The sequence below is a fragment of the Artemia franciscana genome, chromosome 3 (assembly GCF_032884065.1).
Source record: "Artemia franciscana chromosome 3, ASM3288406v1, whole genome shotgun sequence".
Lineage (NCBI taxonomy): Eukaryota > Metazoa > Arthropoda > Branchiopoda > Anostraca > Artemiidae > Artemia > Artemia franciscana.
In genome coordinates, this window is record NC_088865.1 from 25,985,815 (window position 1) to 26,002,357 (window position 16,543).

General features: G+C 37.0%; 1 protein-coding gene across 1 annotated transcript in view; it reads right to left on the reverse strand.

Moving 5' to 3' along the window:
* Positions 1-16,543, reverse strand: part of LOC136025509 (glutathione S-transferase C-terminal domain-containing protein homolog) — a 50,304-nt gene that overhangs the window by 10,557 nt on the left and 23,204 nt on the right. The window contains exons 3-4 of the mRNA XM_065701538.1: positions 13,905-14,053; positions 2,617-2,710 (exon numbers count right to left, since the gene is read on the reverse strand). Coding sequence (XP_065557610.1) covers positions 2,617-2,710; positions 13,905-14,053 — 243 coding nt within the window. The remainder of the gene's footprint in view (positions 1-2,616; positions 2,711-13,904; positions 14,054-16,543) is intronic.

Consider the following 16,543-nt stretch of genomic DNA (forward strand, 5'->3'; position numbering starts at 1 on the left):
TCGCTGGAAATATGTTGATGATTTATTTATTACAGAGCTGTGCTACAAAAATATTCAAAGCAGTGCAGCTACCATTATGGCTGATATATCGTATGATGCTGCTGCAAACAGGATGACCGTTAATGTCGAGAAGTCTGTTGCGCTCACTTTCTCTTTTCTTCAAAGCAAACCAGAATTTTCCCTCCCCTTCCTACTTCCAGAGGTGTAACTGAACTTAAACTGCTTGGGGTATTTCTTACTGCTGATTAAAAGTGGGAGAAACAGATGGAAATGATGCTCCGGAGAGCTAATGCAGGTATTAGCTCCTTGAAGCTGCTGTCTCGACAGGGAATTCTTTCAAATCACCTTTTGCGACTTTATGCCTCTTTTATACTGTCTCGCCTTGAATACTGTTCCCCCGTTTGACATTACGGCATAAAGCAGGAGCAGTCAGACGCGATTGAGAGAGTTCAATTTCGGGCATTGTTGGTAATTTCAAAAGCGCCCAAAGTCAAATACTCTGCCCTCCTTGAACGGTTTGGCCTAGATTCCCTTGCTAGAAGTCAACAAAAACTGTCGCTTGCTTTTGGCACAGGGGTTGAACAGCATATTCCATCGATCCATACTGCCTCCTCATTTCAAACCACATTGAGAAAGATCCGAAAGAGCATTGGCAGAAGCTGTACCTCGTGTACAGCCTATCCATAAGTCAGACAGATATTTGAAAAGCTTTGTTCCCTTCTTTGTCAAGTGTTTTAATGTTACTACTAAGAAGCAGGAATAGCTACAGCTTTAGTTCGTTAGTTATATTATATTTTTACTAGTCAATTATTTTGTACTGATTTTAAGTGGACGATTGAATTTATTTCAAATTATCTCATGAGTGTTGACTATGGATTGTACATGTATTTGTGTCTTGACGACTAAAATGAATATTCGGCTTGTCCGCTGATTTAGTTCGTTAGTTACATTTTAACATATTTTGACTAGTCAGTTATTGTGCATTGATTACAAGTGGACGATTAGAATTATTTTAAATTATTTCATAAGTGTTGACTATATTATATATATATATATATATATATATATATATATATATATATATATATATATATTTATGTTTTGATGACTAAACGAATATTCGGCTTGTCCGCTGCCCGTTTTGGAAATAAACTGAATTGAATTGGAAAAGGCTGAATGTGGGACATTGGATCGACCATGGGCCCAAGTAATACTTCCATTAATATAAATAAAAAACCCTTGCGTTATTTCGCTTCGAACGAGGTGCAACATGCCAGTCGTTCAACAATGAACGGGGTAAGGGGAGGGGTGACAGAGTATCCCAAGGTCCACTTTTTGCCTCCAGGTTGTTTTGGAACGGAATAGGTGGTGGCTCGTTTTTGAACTCAGTAAATCTCTCTTTTTTTCTTCTTTTTTTTTTGCTATGTAGCACAACAAAGAACTTTGAGGCAGCCCCTCAAAATTTTCAAAATGGTGTATCTCTAGAACTAATTTTTGCACATAGAAGAGTGACGCAGCATGCATAGATCAGTTCTTCAAGGACTAATGATCAGCGTTAATAAGAAAGTTGTATCTCCTTTGATTCAAAAGTTGATTTTCTTGCCAGTGAGGGAAACTTTCTGTCATCACATATCACTACTAAGAAGTGGCGTCGTTTAGGGGGAGAGGCCAGCTAGGGCTATAGCCTCCCCTAAACTTCCCCTAAACAAGTATCCCCGAATCAGTAGTAAATATCCACGTTACCTTTGGTTTAACTCTGAAAAGTTTTGTTTGTACAAAAATTTTCTCAGCCGTTCTCAAAATATTCTCAAAGAAAAAATATTCAAATATGGATATAACGAAAGTGATACAAGTGAAAATTAGTAAAACTACCAAGAAATCCTGACATAGCTCACAGACATAGCTCAAATCCAAAATATTGAAGTAACTTCATTTCGATTATTAGATGTGAGATAAAGCACCACATCATTAAAGTGGCTGTGGGAAGGAAATTCTTTGCTGATATGATTTGCAAAAAAAAAGTCTAAAGAGCTTCGTTTCCATTTGAACCATTTGTTGTTTGTTGGCAATAACTTCTCTACTGTGAAAAATATATAATTTCTTTCAAGTATTTTTGTTTTTCTCTGCCATTCCAATAAGCTTAGTTCGTTCTATATGCTTTTTTGACCAAATGAAACTACATATTCCCCTTCTAAGTGCAAATTTTCGTTTCCTATAAATCCTTTTTAATAAAACTTATGATTTTGATGTGAACTTCTGGCAATGACAGAAAAAAAAGGCACTTTGTCTAATGAAAAAATAAAATAACAAGAAAAAAACAATGCGTAACATTAACACTTACTGTAATGACCTTTTACAAAGACCAAATAATCGATTACACAAACAACAATAAAAAAAAAGGGTTATGTGGCACACTGTATGGACAACCAACTATCAAACAGGGAAATATATCCTTGGAGCAATGGTAAACTCTTCCATGAGATCGCACATCAATCCACACACAGGTTACAAGAGTTAATCAATTATCAATAAAAGCATTAGGGTCAACCATAGGAAAAAAAAATTCTGCGATTTTTTTTCTCAGCTTTTTGCTGAAGTACAAAATAGTCGACGTACCTTTTCTCCACTTCCTTGGAATTATGTTTGCACAAAACCTTTTCTTTATATCCAGTTGGGGAGCAAGCACTATTTCCACTAACTCTTTCGTAGTCTGAAAATAATTGAGTAACAAATTGAATAAAAACATTTCAAGTTAGGATTTGATCGAAAAACAAATACAAGTTAAACTGTTTTCTAAATCAAATTCAGGATTTTTTTTTCTTTCAAATTCATAACTAAACACTTCACTGTGAATTAGATAAAAAAAAATTATGTACAGTGCAACATAATGCCTTATGGTGTTAAAATTTGATGTGCAAATCAAAGAAAACAGCTTTTTATGCGGTTTCATATAAGGCTGCACAGCTATGTTCAAATGAAAGATAATTTTTGGAAATTAATGTTTTTAATTATCTGCTATAAATTTTCTCTGAGACCATATAAAATCATTTGGAAGTAGCTCTGCTTTACGTTTTAAGCAAAACACATGCTAGACACAACTTTTATTTACTATCATAAGCATAGCTAGGCTTAAGACGCTCACCAAGGGAAAGTATATAAATACAATATCATAGGAAGCGCAATAGTGTTGCCTAGGTAAAGAGCGAAATCAACTCTAGGTATAGTTTTTTTTCCAAAAGCCGTTTCGTATAGAAGGAGCTGTAGAAACTTGGGAGAGGATTCATTCGATTCGAAATTGAGTTCTAGAGCCTTTTTAAGAGTCAAAAGTAACTCAAGAGCAACTGACTTCCCTCCCACGCTCCATTTTGCTACCCTCCCCCCAAAGAAATCCGATCAGAATCCCCATAGCTCTTGGGACAAGGGGTTTAAGTTATGAAATAAGATGATTGTTTACATATAGGATCTGTGATTGGGATACGATATCATGTTTGATCATGAGTCTCCAAAAATGCTAAGGGTATCATGGCGAAGGTTGTATCAGCATAATGGTTAGGGTTATTAAAGAGAAACTTTCACGGAATGCTGATGGGGTTTTGAGCTAAATCAAAACACAATATGTGCATGCAGGTTGTCAAAAACCCGTATTAACAATATCTCAGGAACGGCTCAAGTGTTAAGTTGGCACTTTCAGAGTATGTTAACAGGGATGTTGAAGTAACCAAAGGGCACTATGTGCATACCAATACTACTTCTCCTAGTGCTACTTTTACCACTACTAATACTACTGCCACTAAGGTTGAGAGCATTAAGGTGAAACTTTCAGGGAATATTGAGGGAGATATTAAGCTAAATCGAAACACACTATGTGGGCGAAGGTAACCAAAAGGGCGTATCAGCAATGTCCCAGGAACAGCTTAGAGCATTAGAATTAAACTTTCGGTGCACATTTAACTAACCAAAAGGCACTATAGGCATACTATTACTACTACTGGTACTAACTGGTACTAAGCCTAATTATATAACGGTGAAATTTTCAGGAAATATTGAGGGTGATGTTGAAGTAAACCAAATCACACTACGCGCATGCGGGCTATCAGAAAGGTGTATCAGGGGTATCTCAAGAATGGCTTAGAGTAGCCTATTCAGTTGAAATTTTCAGAGAATGTTGAAGGTGATGTTGAACTAATGAAAAAGCACTTGACGCATACTACTACTAGTAGTAGTAACACTTCTGCAGCAGCTACTAGTGCTACTATTACAAAGGCTAATGGTATTCAGGTTAAACTTTGAGAGATTATTGAGGAAGATGTTTAACTGAATCAAATCGGAAATACTAAGGATGATGTTGAAGTAAATCAAATCACACTACGCGAATGCAGACTACCAGAAAGGTGTATCAAGGGTATCTCAGGAATGGCTTAGAGTAGCCTATTAAGTTGAAATTTTCAGAGAATGTTGAAGGTGATGTTGAACTAATGGAATGGCGCTTGGTGCATACTAGATAAGATAAGATATTTATTTCAAAAAAATCACTATCACAAGCCCTCAAAGGGCCGAATTCGGACTTCGGAGTCGACTAATAAAACAAACAAAGCAAAAAACACTAATAATAATGAATAATCAAATTATGAGTAAAAAAAATATATAAGTCAGAAAAAAAGGGAAGGGGACAAAAAAGTCTAATAATACAGAAAAGAACAAGAAATAAACATATATATCTACAAATTAAAAGGGACACTAAAAAAAAGTCCAAAAACTCACAAAAAAAAAGAACGAAGCATAAAACACACGAAAAACACATATGAATTAAAAGGGAAACTAAACCAAAACAGCGGGGGGGGGGGCAAGCAAATTAGTGTAACGACCTAAAGCACCTAACATAAAAAAAAGGGGGGAGTAGAAACTAGTTGACTATTTTATTTATTTTTTCTGTGATGAAGGGGACAAAGGTTTTTTCATATCTGGAAGTAACGCAGCGAATGGGGGGCAAAACTGGGATAGGCTCAGAAACAGCTCGAGGCTGTCGTAATCTGGATGGTGAGTGACGTTTGGGGAAAATACTTGCCATCCGAGGGTTCGTTATTGCATTTTTTGAAAAACGGAGGCACAAGGACGACCTCCTTTGCTCAAGGGTTTCCAAACTAGCTTTTTCAGGAGCAGAGAGTAAGGCACCTTGCCTTCTTTGAAAATTATTCGCAAGGCTCTTTTTTGGATTGACTCAATTTTGTCTGATTCTTCACGGGAGATGCCAGGGTGACAAACTGGACAAGCATATTCAAGATGCAGACGGACGAAAGACGTGTACAACCTTAAGGAGTGAGAAGGCGTTTTTCTTTTTCAAAGGGGTAATGAAATCCTGTTTCCAAATTCTTGGAATTTGCCCAGACTTAGTAATTTCGTTAACAGGACAGACAAGGGCTTAGACAGTAAGTCACCGAAGGCTCTAATAAGAGGAAATGGGATATCCAAAGGACAAGCACTTGTCTTTCTTAGTTTATCAATTCTTCTTTCAATCTCAGACGGGGAAACAGTCGGGAAAAAGGGGGATGGGGCTCCTGTTGATAATTGGATTGGCAATGCTGGAAGGCTCTGGACAATAGAAGCAAGAAATTTATTTAGACTATTGGCAGTAACATCAGGGGGCTCTGGTAAATTGAAATTAAGCTGGTCAAGATTCCTGCCACATAGCTTTTTAACCTCGGAATACCAGTTTTTTGTCTTATTAGTGAACAATTCTTCGATCTTATTTTTGTAGTATGATCGTGCCAATTTACGAATTTCTCTTTTAATTGATTTTCTTAATATATTGGCTTGATCGAGTTTACCATTCTTAAACAGCTTCAATTTGGTTTTTATTGTTTGATTAATAAAGGGTTTGTCACTTGAGCACCTTTTAAACCTTTTTTCTGGGAAACAAATTTGATATTTATCAATTAGCTTTATATGAAACGTGGCTGTTTCCTCATCAAGGTTTTGTAAACTATAAATGTCGGACCAATCTTCAGTACTCAGCCACATACCAAAAGAAAGAAGACCAGAATTTTGAAGAGGGCGGTAGTCTTTGAGAAAGTATGCTTAAAAGTTGAAGCGGGGGACAAAAGAATGGAAAGATGATAACTCCCACCTAATGGGGGCAAAGTTGAGGGAGGGCTGTAAAAATTATACATATTAGTTAAAATAACATCAAGAGAGGTATTTCCCCGAGTCGTCGGTGTTTTAACAATTTGCTTTACTTTAAGTGAAGCACAAAAGGAATCCATTTTAAGGTCGTTGGCATCGCCAACTAAAAAAAGGCCAGCATTGGGGTACTTAGAAATAACAAACTCAGCACTTGCCTGTAATTGCTGGATAAAATTACGTTTTGACTCGATATTTTGATTTGGGGAGTAATAGAAAACAGCTATTGCAATAATACTAAATGGACGAGGGAGTACTTTTGGTCTAACACTTAGCCAGAGGATTTCATCATACTCGGATAAGTTAGGGACTTGAATAACCTTTGGGTAAAGGTGACTCTTAGTAAAAAACAGAACTCCGCCACCTTTTTTCCCGAGTGGGTGGTCTGAAGGACGGAGTTTAATAAACTCTGAATAATTTGTCAGGTGTAGGGACCCTGGCTCATGGGATTGAACATCAGTAATAGCTATAATATCTATCAAATGTGATTCTGAAACCACCTTGAGTTCAGTAAGCTTTTCAAAATTAAGACTTTCAGCATTAGTAACTTAAAGTTTAGGAAAAACAAACCGATTGGGGAATCGCGACAGGGAAACTTGATGGGTCTGAGAATTTCCTGGGGGGTAGGGTTTTAATTTAATTTTATTATGCTTTGGAGAAGAGGGGTAAGAGAAGGATTTGCTTTGGGGATTTGGATGTGGGGGACGGGCAAGGATATGGACGAAGCACGAGGACTTATTATATGACAAATATTGGACTCAAAAAGTGTCAGACCTGAGTCACGTTTATAGGGTAGGCACGAGGGATAAAACGAACTTGCTGGGGTTTCGTAAGGTGCTGGGAAAGGGGGGCTGGGTGGGAATAGTGATTCATGTCCGTCAAGAAATTGCTGGTTTGCAGCGGAGTAGGGAGGGTATGGGGCAGCATACTGTAAGAGGGAAGGAAATAGGACTTCTGTATACGGAGAGGAGGAGGAGATAACAAGAGGTAAGGCGGGGGAGTATGTAATTGGGAAGAGTTTATTAATTGTTGAGCTGAAAATGCAGGGGGATAAGAATGGATGTCGACAGGAACCTGACCAAGGGAAGGATGGGGCCGTGAGTGCTTTCGACGCTGGCCTAAAAAGGGCGGGGCGTCCCTCCGAAATCCATCTCCGTTTTTTGTCAAATTCTTAGAACTAACATCGTACACATGCGAAGGTATAGCTTGTGGCTTAGAGAATAACCTACTAAACGACTTTGGTTAACAATACTTATAAAAACATGATACTTGTCACAACCGAAACAACGACCCGACATAAAAACAGAACAAATTGAAACATGGTCAAACGAGCACGAACTTTTATTGCAAGAGCCCGTCAGAAAATGTTTGCAAATATGGAGCCGATTACATCTTTTTCCGTGGTTACATTTTGCACGTAAAAAATCCTTGCAAACTGATTTCGTTTTTTCTTTATTTTCAATTACACGCTGATCACCATTTTTTTTCCAGCTAATTCTTCCGTTTCCTTCACTTTCATATGCCACAAGTTTTTCATAAACAATTTCAATATCTGCATCGAATTTCTTAGTAACCTTACTAGTCATTAAAACAAAGGTGTCAATATCCTCTTTCAAATTCAGCATACAACCGGAAGCCGTTAAGTTATTCCTGTATTCGGGAGCATGATCCTCCACCATACTAATAGAAGATTTGTCAGTAGGATTACGTTCATGAATAATTGATTTCATTTCAACATTATTAACTTGACCGTTCCGGTCAATGTCATTGCTAATCACCTGGTTTGTCACTGGTTCAAACGCCCTTGACCTCTCAAATGAATTTACGAAGGGAAATATAGCATTTTCTGAATTTTTTAATTTCACTTGATTGACTTCATTATTCTTTGTTATATCACTGTTTTGAGTTACAGATAGGGGTTCAGAAATTACGGTCGAAATGTAGCTTAATAACTCTTCTAGTCTGTCTTTTAATGGTTTAAGAATATCAAGATTTGTCTGGCAAGCAAAATCTTTAACACAGGGATTTGGATACGTTAAATTTTCTCTGGTAACATATGAGTAAGGTTCGGTCTGAACTGATATCTCACGTGAGCAGGTGCGTAATTTTCCAATGGTGGTGTTCAGAGTATAGGATGGGTCGACGGAAGAAAAGGTCTGGCACTCAGTCTGACAAGAAACTTCAAGAGGGGGGACGTCACTTCATGTTGTAAATAGGGAGAGGCTAGAGTCGACTTCTGCGAAGGGGGGAGCACCGGCGATTTGAGCTCTTTTAAGATATTAAGCATCTTAGCTCTTGAATTTGGAGAACGAGGGGTGCGAGGTGAAGGTAAAACAGGTGAATTTAAAGAATTTACCTTATTGATTGGCATTTTCTTAGAGGAGCAGTCAGGACAACACCAGCTCTCACTCCAACTAGCTGTATCAATTCTGGCACATTTTCCCGCTCCTTCGTGAAACGAGCAATTGCACCCTCCACACTTCACAGAGTTTGAAAAGACTCTAAGCCTACATTCGGGACAAACTAGTCTTTGTCTGACCATTGTTTTTTAAGAGGTTAATGGTCCGGCTGAAAAAACTTGGCTCAACAGTTAACAACACTAGATCCTCACACGTTGGATGCTAGATGAAGACTGAATAGTAGTAGCTACTATTCGAGTAGTAGCTACTATTCGAGTAGTAGCTACACTAGATCCTACTACTAATAGTAGTAGCAACACTTCTGCAACGTTACAAAGGCCAACTATTACAAAGGCTAATGGTTTTCAGGTTAATCTTTGAGTGAAGTAAACCACATCCAAGGAACGGCTTAGGGTATTAAGTTGGTGATGGACTGCTTGACGTTATTGGGGTATGCGAAACCTTTCTGGATCATGGTAATGAAATACTGCAGTACATAACCAGATATAGAATAGAACGACTAATTGCTGGAGGATGGCAAGAAGAAGTCTCACTTTTTATATATCCAATGACCTTCTGCACATTGTCAGAAGTGATCTGTCAAGGAATCAGGAGGGGATCTTTGAATCCCTACTTATTTAGATTAAATCCCAAGGGAAGGACCTTGTTATCGGTAATGCCTACCGATCTGCAAGTGGAAAGATCCCTTCATTTCTTAAGATCTTTTATGAGCTTCTGGAGACATAAGAATTTATAATAATTAGAAGTTTCAAAATGATGTATCAAACTATCTTCCTATCTTTTCTGTATTCATTGCTAAGAAGATGGTGGGCAAGAAGACATATACTTTGGGCTCGTTTGCTTTCAAATATTGTCAAAATGAGTTGGCAATTCTTAGGTCAGATCAAAAGAAACTTAAAAAACGCATCACAAATTTAAAATTGATATATACTCTTTTATGGTTTCTGGCAATATTTCTGGTCTACGCTGTTATTATGAAAGAAAAAAGAAACATTAAACCCAAAATGAGTAGAATTTATTCCGTATAGGAGGGTGACTGCCCCTTCCTCATCCATATCTCCGCCTCATGGTTGCAGAAAAATCAGAGGGTGCTTATTAGATCAGAAATTGAGAGTTCAATACCTTTTTTTATAAGTCGAAAGTGATTGGAAACCAACCAGCCACGTGGGGATATTTTCTGAGGAAGGGATTTCTGCGAGGGGTATTTTCCTCGAGGGGGGTATTCTTCGCAGAGGGAGGGGGTCTTTTCCAGGGGGTAAACGCCGGTCACAACCATGGGAGCTATTTGACAGAGATTTATACATTCATGGATTTTTTCCAGAGATGGATATTGTCAATGTATGTACTATATCTAATTGTCGTTTTAAATCTGAAAGATTTATTCCCTTGATTCCATTGGTGAGCCCAGACCTTCTCTGAGGCTGGAAAAGAAAAAATAACCTTCGGAAATCCTGTAATTCAACAAAGGTACCGTCAAGTCCAGCTGCTAATCGTCTTCAACGTTCAAGAGACTATAGAAATATTTATAATTCTTTGATCCAGAAAGCTAAACGCATTTATTATTTTCAGGAATTTTTGATTCGCAAAAAGAAAATTCAGAAAACTTGGCAAGTTCTACCTTCTTGTATCCCTCCAAGTTCTTGGTTGATCGTCCGTTTATTCGGTGTGAACCTAATGTTCAAGAGACATTTACCTCTTATTTTCAAACGTTGGAAAAACAATTGTTTTTTTAGTAAGCTCCCTTCTTTCTAAACCTGATTTCAAACTGTATCTCGATCCTACTTGCTTGAAATATATGGCCCTGGGGCCAGTTTCTGAGGCTGAAATAAGTAGATCCGTAAATCGCCTAATGGTTCAGCATCTACTGGTCGTAATTGTATACCACTAAGGCAGTGAAATCATCCTTCAGTTCACTCTCCTTTGACAGACTTGTAAACTTATTTTTCGAAAATGAACTTTTCCCAGTTTGCTTAAGCGAGCTCGAGTGATTGTTTTACGTAAAGATGGGCCTCAGAGTGATCCAGCTAACTTTCAGTCGATATCTTTATTCTCTGTATTTAGCAAGATTTTTGAAAAGGTCAGGCTTTCCTATCTACTTTCCTTTTTAGAAGCAAAGGATTTTTTTCATAATTTCAGTTGGCTTTCAAGCAAACCCCTCAGATGAGTATGTTACTCTTTCAACTTTTCTACATTTGCCACTTAATTCTGGTGTGATTCATATCGCTATATTTTTGAACGTCCGAAAAGCTTTTGATTCCATGACCCACCAAATTTAATTCTTTGAATTATCTCATTCGGGTATAAGAGGGAATGCTAAGGCTTGGTTTGATTCTTATTTGTTTGAAAGGGTTACTTGTAGATCCTCTTTTCGCTCGCAGTATCAGTTTGAGATTGGGTTCTCACAAGGCTCAGTTCGAAGGCCAGTTCTGTTCTTACTTTATGTTGATGATCTTACATCTACAGATATAGGCACTATTGTCAAAACAGAGCCTGAGCTCCGCATCAATTTGCACCAATTTTATTGAGAGTCATTCTGTTGGTCGATGGTAAATGCCTGGCATCAATTGCCCCAATTTTTCGAAACTTATCTTTCAAGGGGCTCACTCAGTAGACCTAGTGATCATTATATTCGGTTCTTGGGTATTCTTCTTGATGAAAATATCTCCTTCAAGCAGCATATTAGTCAATTCAAAATGAAAATATCAAGGAAGCTCGAACACAATTTTCCTTAGTCGATTCTAAAATGATGATTCATTGTTTAGTTGAGTCTTACTTCTCTTGTTGCCCCACTGTCTGGATGTCAATATTTTCTTCACTTTTGATATCACTATCTGTATGCCACAGCAAGAAACCTTATCAAACAGTTCGTGGCAACGAACTGTAAGTAAGAAGCGACCCGGCTGAACAGTAACCGAAATTCTAAAAAAACATAATTCAAGCACCTATCTGCAAATATGTGGAATTTTGTATTTTTTGCCAGAAGAAAGATCACGGATGCGTGTTTATTGTTTTTTTTCTCCAGGGGTAATCGTGTCGACCCGGTGGCCCTAGAATGTCACAAGACGGCTCATTCTAACGGAAATTAAAAGCTCTGGTGCCCCTTTTAAGTAACCAAAAATTGGAGGGCAACTAGGCCCCTCCTCCACAACTTTTTTCTCAAAACCGTCCGATCAAAATTTTGAGAAAGCCATTTAACCCAGAAAAATTAAATTAATTTTTTAATTTCGTTTTAATTATTCATGTACGATGAGCCAAAATCAAAACCTGAATTAATTCTGAAACGTTCAGAAATTAAAGAAAAAAAAACAAGTTTTTTTAACTGAAAGTAAGGAGCGACATTAAAACTTAAAACGAACAGGAATTGTTTCATATATGAAAGTGGATGTTCCCTCTTCAACACCCCTCTCTTTACGCTAAAGGACTCTTTCTCAAAACTCTACTTTTTAAAACGATCCCTTGGCTCTAGAAACTTCAGAAATAAAATTCGAGCCAATCAAAAGAACAAGTTTTATGCCCCATTTTCAGGGGGGCCGAGTCCCAAAGGTAAATATTTTTTGCGCTTTAGGGCCCCCTTGATCCAAAAACTTGCAGGTGTCAGTTTCAAGCTGTTAGAAAAGTTTTTGAGCACTACTCGGGGGAAAGAATACTTTTCTTTCTTTTTGTAAATTTGGTATTCATAGGACACGGTCTTAAAATAAGTTTAGTGTCTTTTTCGGGTCCCGTTTTTAAGGGTTTATATTAGGTTCCTCTCGAAAGGAGAACTCGTCTTTGGCCCATTGTCTAGGCCCCATAGCACCCACCCATCCAAAGAAAAATATATAATCCTCTTAGCCCAAAATTTGATCTTCGAAAATTTCAAACAAATAAAGACGATAATTAGCCCTTTTTGGGGCCCAGATTTTCAGAGAGCCCTATCCTTCGAACTAAAAAACTTCATTGAGAATCAGGATCTAATTCATGAGGTACTTACGGTTTTAAGTTCCAAGCCGTTTAGCAGAAAAGTTTACTGGACTTTTTAGGGCACCGTTTTCAGACATACAAATGATTTTTTTCAATTTTTTTTCGCTTGTGTATTCGGGTCCTCTAAACCAAGCACTTAAGAAAACAGGTTTTGTGTTGATCAGAGATAAAAATTTTTTTACCCATTCTTGGGGGACTGTGTCCCTAAGTTTTTTTTTACATTAGGTTGGCCCACAGACTCATGGCTGTAAGTTTCAAACCGATCAGGGAGAAAAACCTTTTTTACCCATTACCGGGCCCCCTAACACTCTTCTCCCTCCCAATATAAGGTTTGGCCCCCCTATCCCAGGCAATGATTACGAAAAATTTCAAACCAGTTGGAAGAAAATGTTTTTCAACCATTTTTGGGCCACATTTAAAGTGAAAAATCAGATTTTCGTTCAGATTACACTTTTAGAGTTGCACTTACACTTTTTAAATTCCAAAACTTCAAAAAAAAAGTTTTTTGGGATCTCTGCTGAGCCACGTTTCGGGAAGAACGGATATTTTTTTCTATTTTTTCATCTACGTTTGGGTTTCCTTAGCCCAAAGAATAAAGGATATATGTTTCAGGCCAATCGCTGAAAACAAAAATAGCAACTTTTTTTGTAGATTAGGTTCCTCTTGGCTCAAGGACTTAAAGCTGTAAGTTTCAAACTGATCACAGAAAAGGTTTTCTTCATTTCCGGGCCCCCTAATAAAGCCCTCCCCCCAATAAAATGTGTCATCTTCTTAGCCCAGAGGACGATCCCTGAAAGTTTCAAGCCAATGACACAAACAAGATCAAAAAGACCCCCCCTTTTCTACTGCAAATCCTGTTTGCAACTTGCACTATTTACAGCCATTATCTCATTACTTACAGACACCGTGGATGTCATGCCATTCCCTGGAATATATTTATCAGACCTTACAACTACTCCTGACAAAAAGACCACCCCAAAATTTTACTTGATGTCTTGAGGAATTACGGGGACTGTGGAAGCAAAAAAGGGCGCAAGACAGGGGTTGCTCACCCTCCAATCACAATCAACCATTAAAATCGGCACTAGAGCATTCAATTCTCGATCAAATGAGACCACTGCAGTTCCTACAACCATCCTTTTAATACAAAGTGACTATGAAAATCAAAAGATAGTTAACACTGAAGACACGAGGCCCTTTTTGCTAAGGGAACACTAGAAAATTTCCTCTGATAATCCATTGTAGAAGCCCAAGACACGATGATATTCTCAGCTTCCAAGAGATCAACTTAATCAAATGATACAATTTTCTTCAAAATGCAGATTATAAGAAAAATATGCAACCCACCTTGACAAGGATGGCATTCAACAATTACATCATAACTGCTATGGTCCCAGCAAACATCTGAACTTGATGTGTTTGAATGGATGTTAATCAAACCAAACCCTTCACGAGAAGCGAAGTAAGTTTCGACACCAAGAATGACAACAGAGAACCTGGAAAATAGAAAGTGAAAAATAGAACCTGGAAAATCCTAAGCATACAAAGCAAGTTAATATAGACCATTCTCAACTGTACTGCAAAGCAAAATTTGACTATACTTTCTGTTTTGAACTTCTGGGGCCATACCTGATTTCAACATTATCTCCAAAATGGTATATGCTGAAAATAATGTTTCTTTTTTTAAGGTGCAGGGAAAACAAATCGTGACCACAAAAAGTTTGGTAATCAAATAGTTTTCTTTAAAGAAATCTACAGACACAAACTTGGAATGGGAGCATTGCCCAAGTTTCAGACATGATAAACTTCAGGCCTGTGCATAACTCCCCAAGATAAACTGCAAACACGTATGAAGGTGATAAAATATGTATAATTTGTAATAATACGTCTTTCAATATTCCCTGTCAAGCTCAACAACTTTCAAGAAATGACACGTTCTGAGATCCAAATGGCTGACCTCACCGAATTACACAGCATATTTGATGCAAATCAAAGAGTCAATTGTCTGTTCATTGTGGTGATCTCCAAAACAGGCATATCAAATGTTTCTATAAATCATACTTGGGATTGCGGAAGACAAAGCAATAAGATTACTTAGCTGTGGTGTGGCCAAACATAAGAAAAGATACAGAAAATTATGTTAGAAGTATGCATGCCTGACCTCAATTTAAAACCTCCTCTCAAGAAAGCTTTTGACATCTCATGACATCCCTGGTTTTAGCTTTTTTGCCTTAGGAAAATATTGGGTAGAGTCTATTGCACGAGAACGGCCATTTCAGCTTACTATTTTAGACTATTACAGCCAGTTCTTTGAGATAAGATCAACCATAATTTACGCACAATAGTGTCTTAAAATAATAAGTAATCTGAATGATATGGAATTCCTTATACCTGTGTATCCTAAAATAATCCATAGTTAGGACCAGCAAAACTTAAAAAGAAAATTCTAAAAGACAGGTAAATATCCCACAAGAGCTTGTCTTTGATGTTTCCTTAGTCAAGTGGATTGGTGGAAAAGTTTATACACACTACCAGGGATATTCCTATCAAGTCAGATTTAGAAGTAGGTGGATTTATGTTGACCTTATTCGAATAAAAAAAAATCGTGCTGATGCTCTGGTTTTCAGCCCAGTTGCTGGCAATCCTAGCTTTAAGATCAGTAGTTGCTTCCAGTGAAAGCCTACTCTTAACAAAAATCATGGGGAATTCTTGCAGTTGTGAAAGATACAACAACAAACACAACTTAGAAACAACAGGGAAATTCTCTCAAGACAGTGGAATTCAATTCAGTGAATATTTTGGCCCTATGTCTAAGGACCGTCTACAGCGCAACACCGAAAAAAAAAATATAAAAAAGAAACTTACATTAAAATGTGAAAACTAAATCTGAAATGTTTTAAAAAATTAATGAAAACAGCCCTAGCATCCTTACTTCAACGAAGTTCAACCAGGACTGATAAATAAAATGATTTTGAAATTAGTAGTTTTGACAGTTTTAGTAGGTTTGTCATTGTCAAAATAGATGAAAATTATCACTTAATCGAGGTTTCAGCGACAGGAATTGACTGTGAAGTTTGAACGAAACGACTGTACTCAAAATTTGTAACAAGTTTTCTATGAATTTTCAGTTTCGTGATTCGTCTTATCAGCAAATAAATGATTTACCTATTGGAGCAACCTTTATCCGGGCTACTGGCAAATATGTATGTCGAGAAATAAATTTGTGATTTTAAAATTATTAGTAAAAACTACATACATGTTATTTTTTGTGCAAACATTCTTTAATTTTGTTGTGATTTTTGGGATGTACGGAAGCTAGAATATATTTGAGAGCTTATCAGGAGCCTCAAATTATGAAATATCTTTGATTTTACGGGAACGTCTTTTTAGTCTACGGTTAATTATATTAGTGACAAAAGGAATGGGGTATCCGTTACCAAAAAGATTACCTCTGATAAAATACATAGACAAGGCATTAATTTCTAATAGTTCTAATAACTCCTTTGATTCTGCTTCAGCTTGCCATATATTTAATAACCCCACCCACGCAATACTTTTTGAAAAGCCTTCTCTCATTAGTAATGATTTGGGGATAAAACAGATGCTTCGGGAATCAATCAAAAATAGTCTCAAAATAAATAATAATGTTTCTTTAAATAGGGACTTGGGAGAGTATTCACTAAATTTTTTATACTCAAATTTAATTAAAAATGATCTAACAAAATATTTTACTAAACCGATTTACAATAGTATTGTACCAGTTACAAAAATGCCTTTGAGGCAAGCTGCCAAAAAAGCAAGATTATCTATGAAAACTTGTGCTTAATTATTTTATTCTGTTTCGTTTGAATGAATTTATCATGTCACATCGTTTTATTCATAAGTCCTGGTTGAACTTTATTGAGGTAAGGATGCTAAGGCTGTTTAAAAAGTTTTTTTCAAACATTTATAGTTTTGATTTTCGCATTTTAATGTAAGTTTTTTTT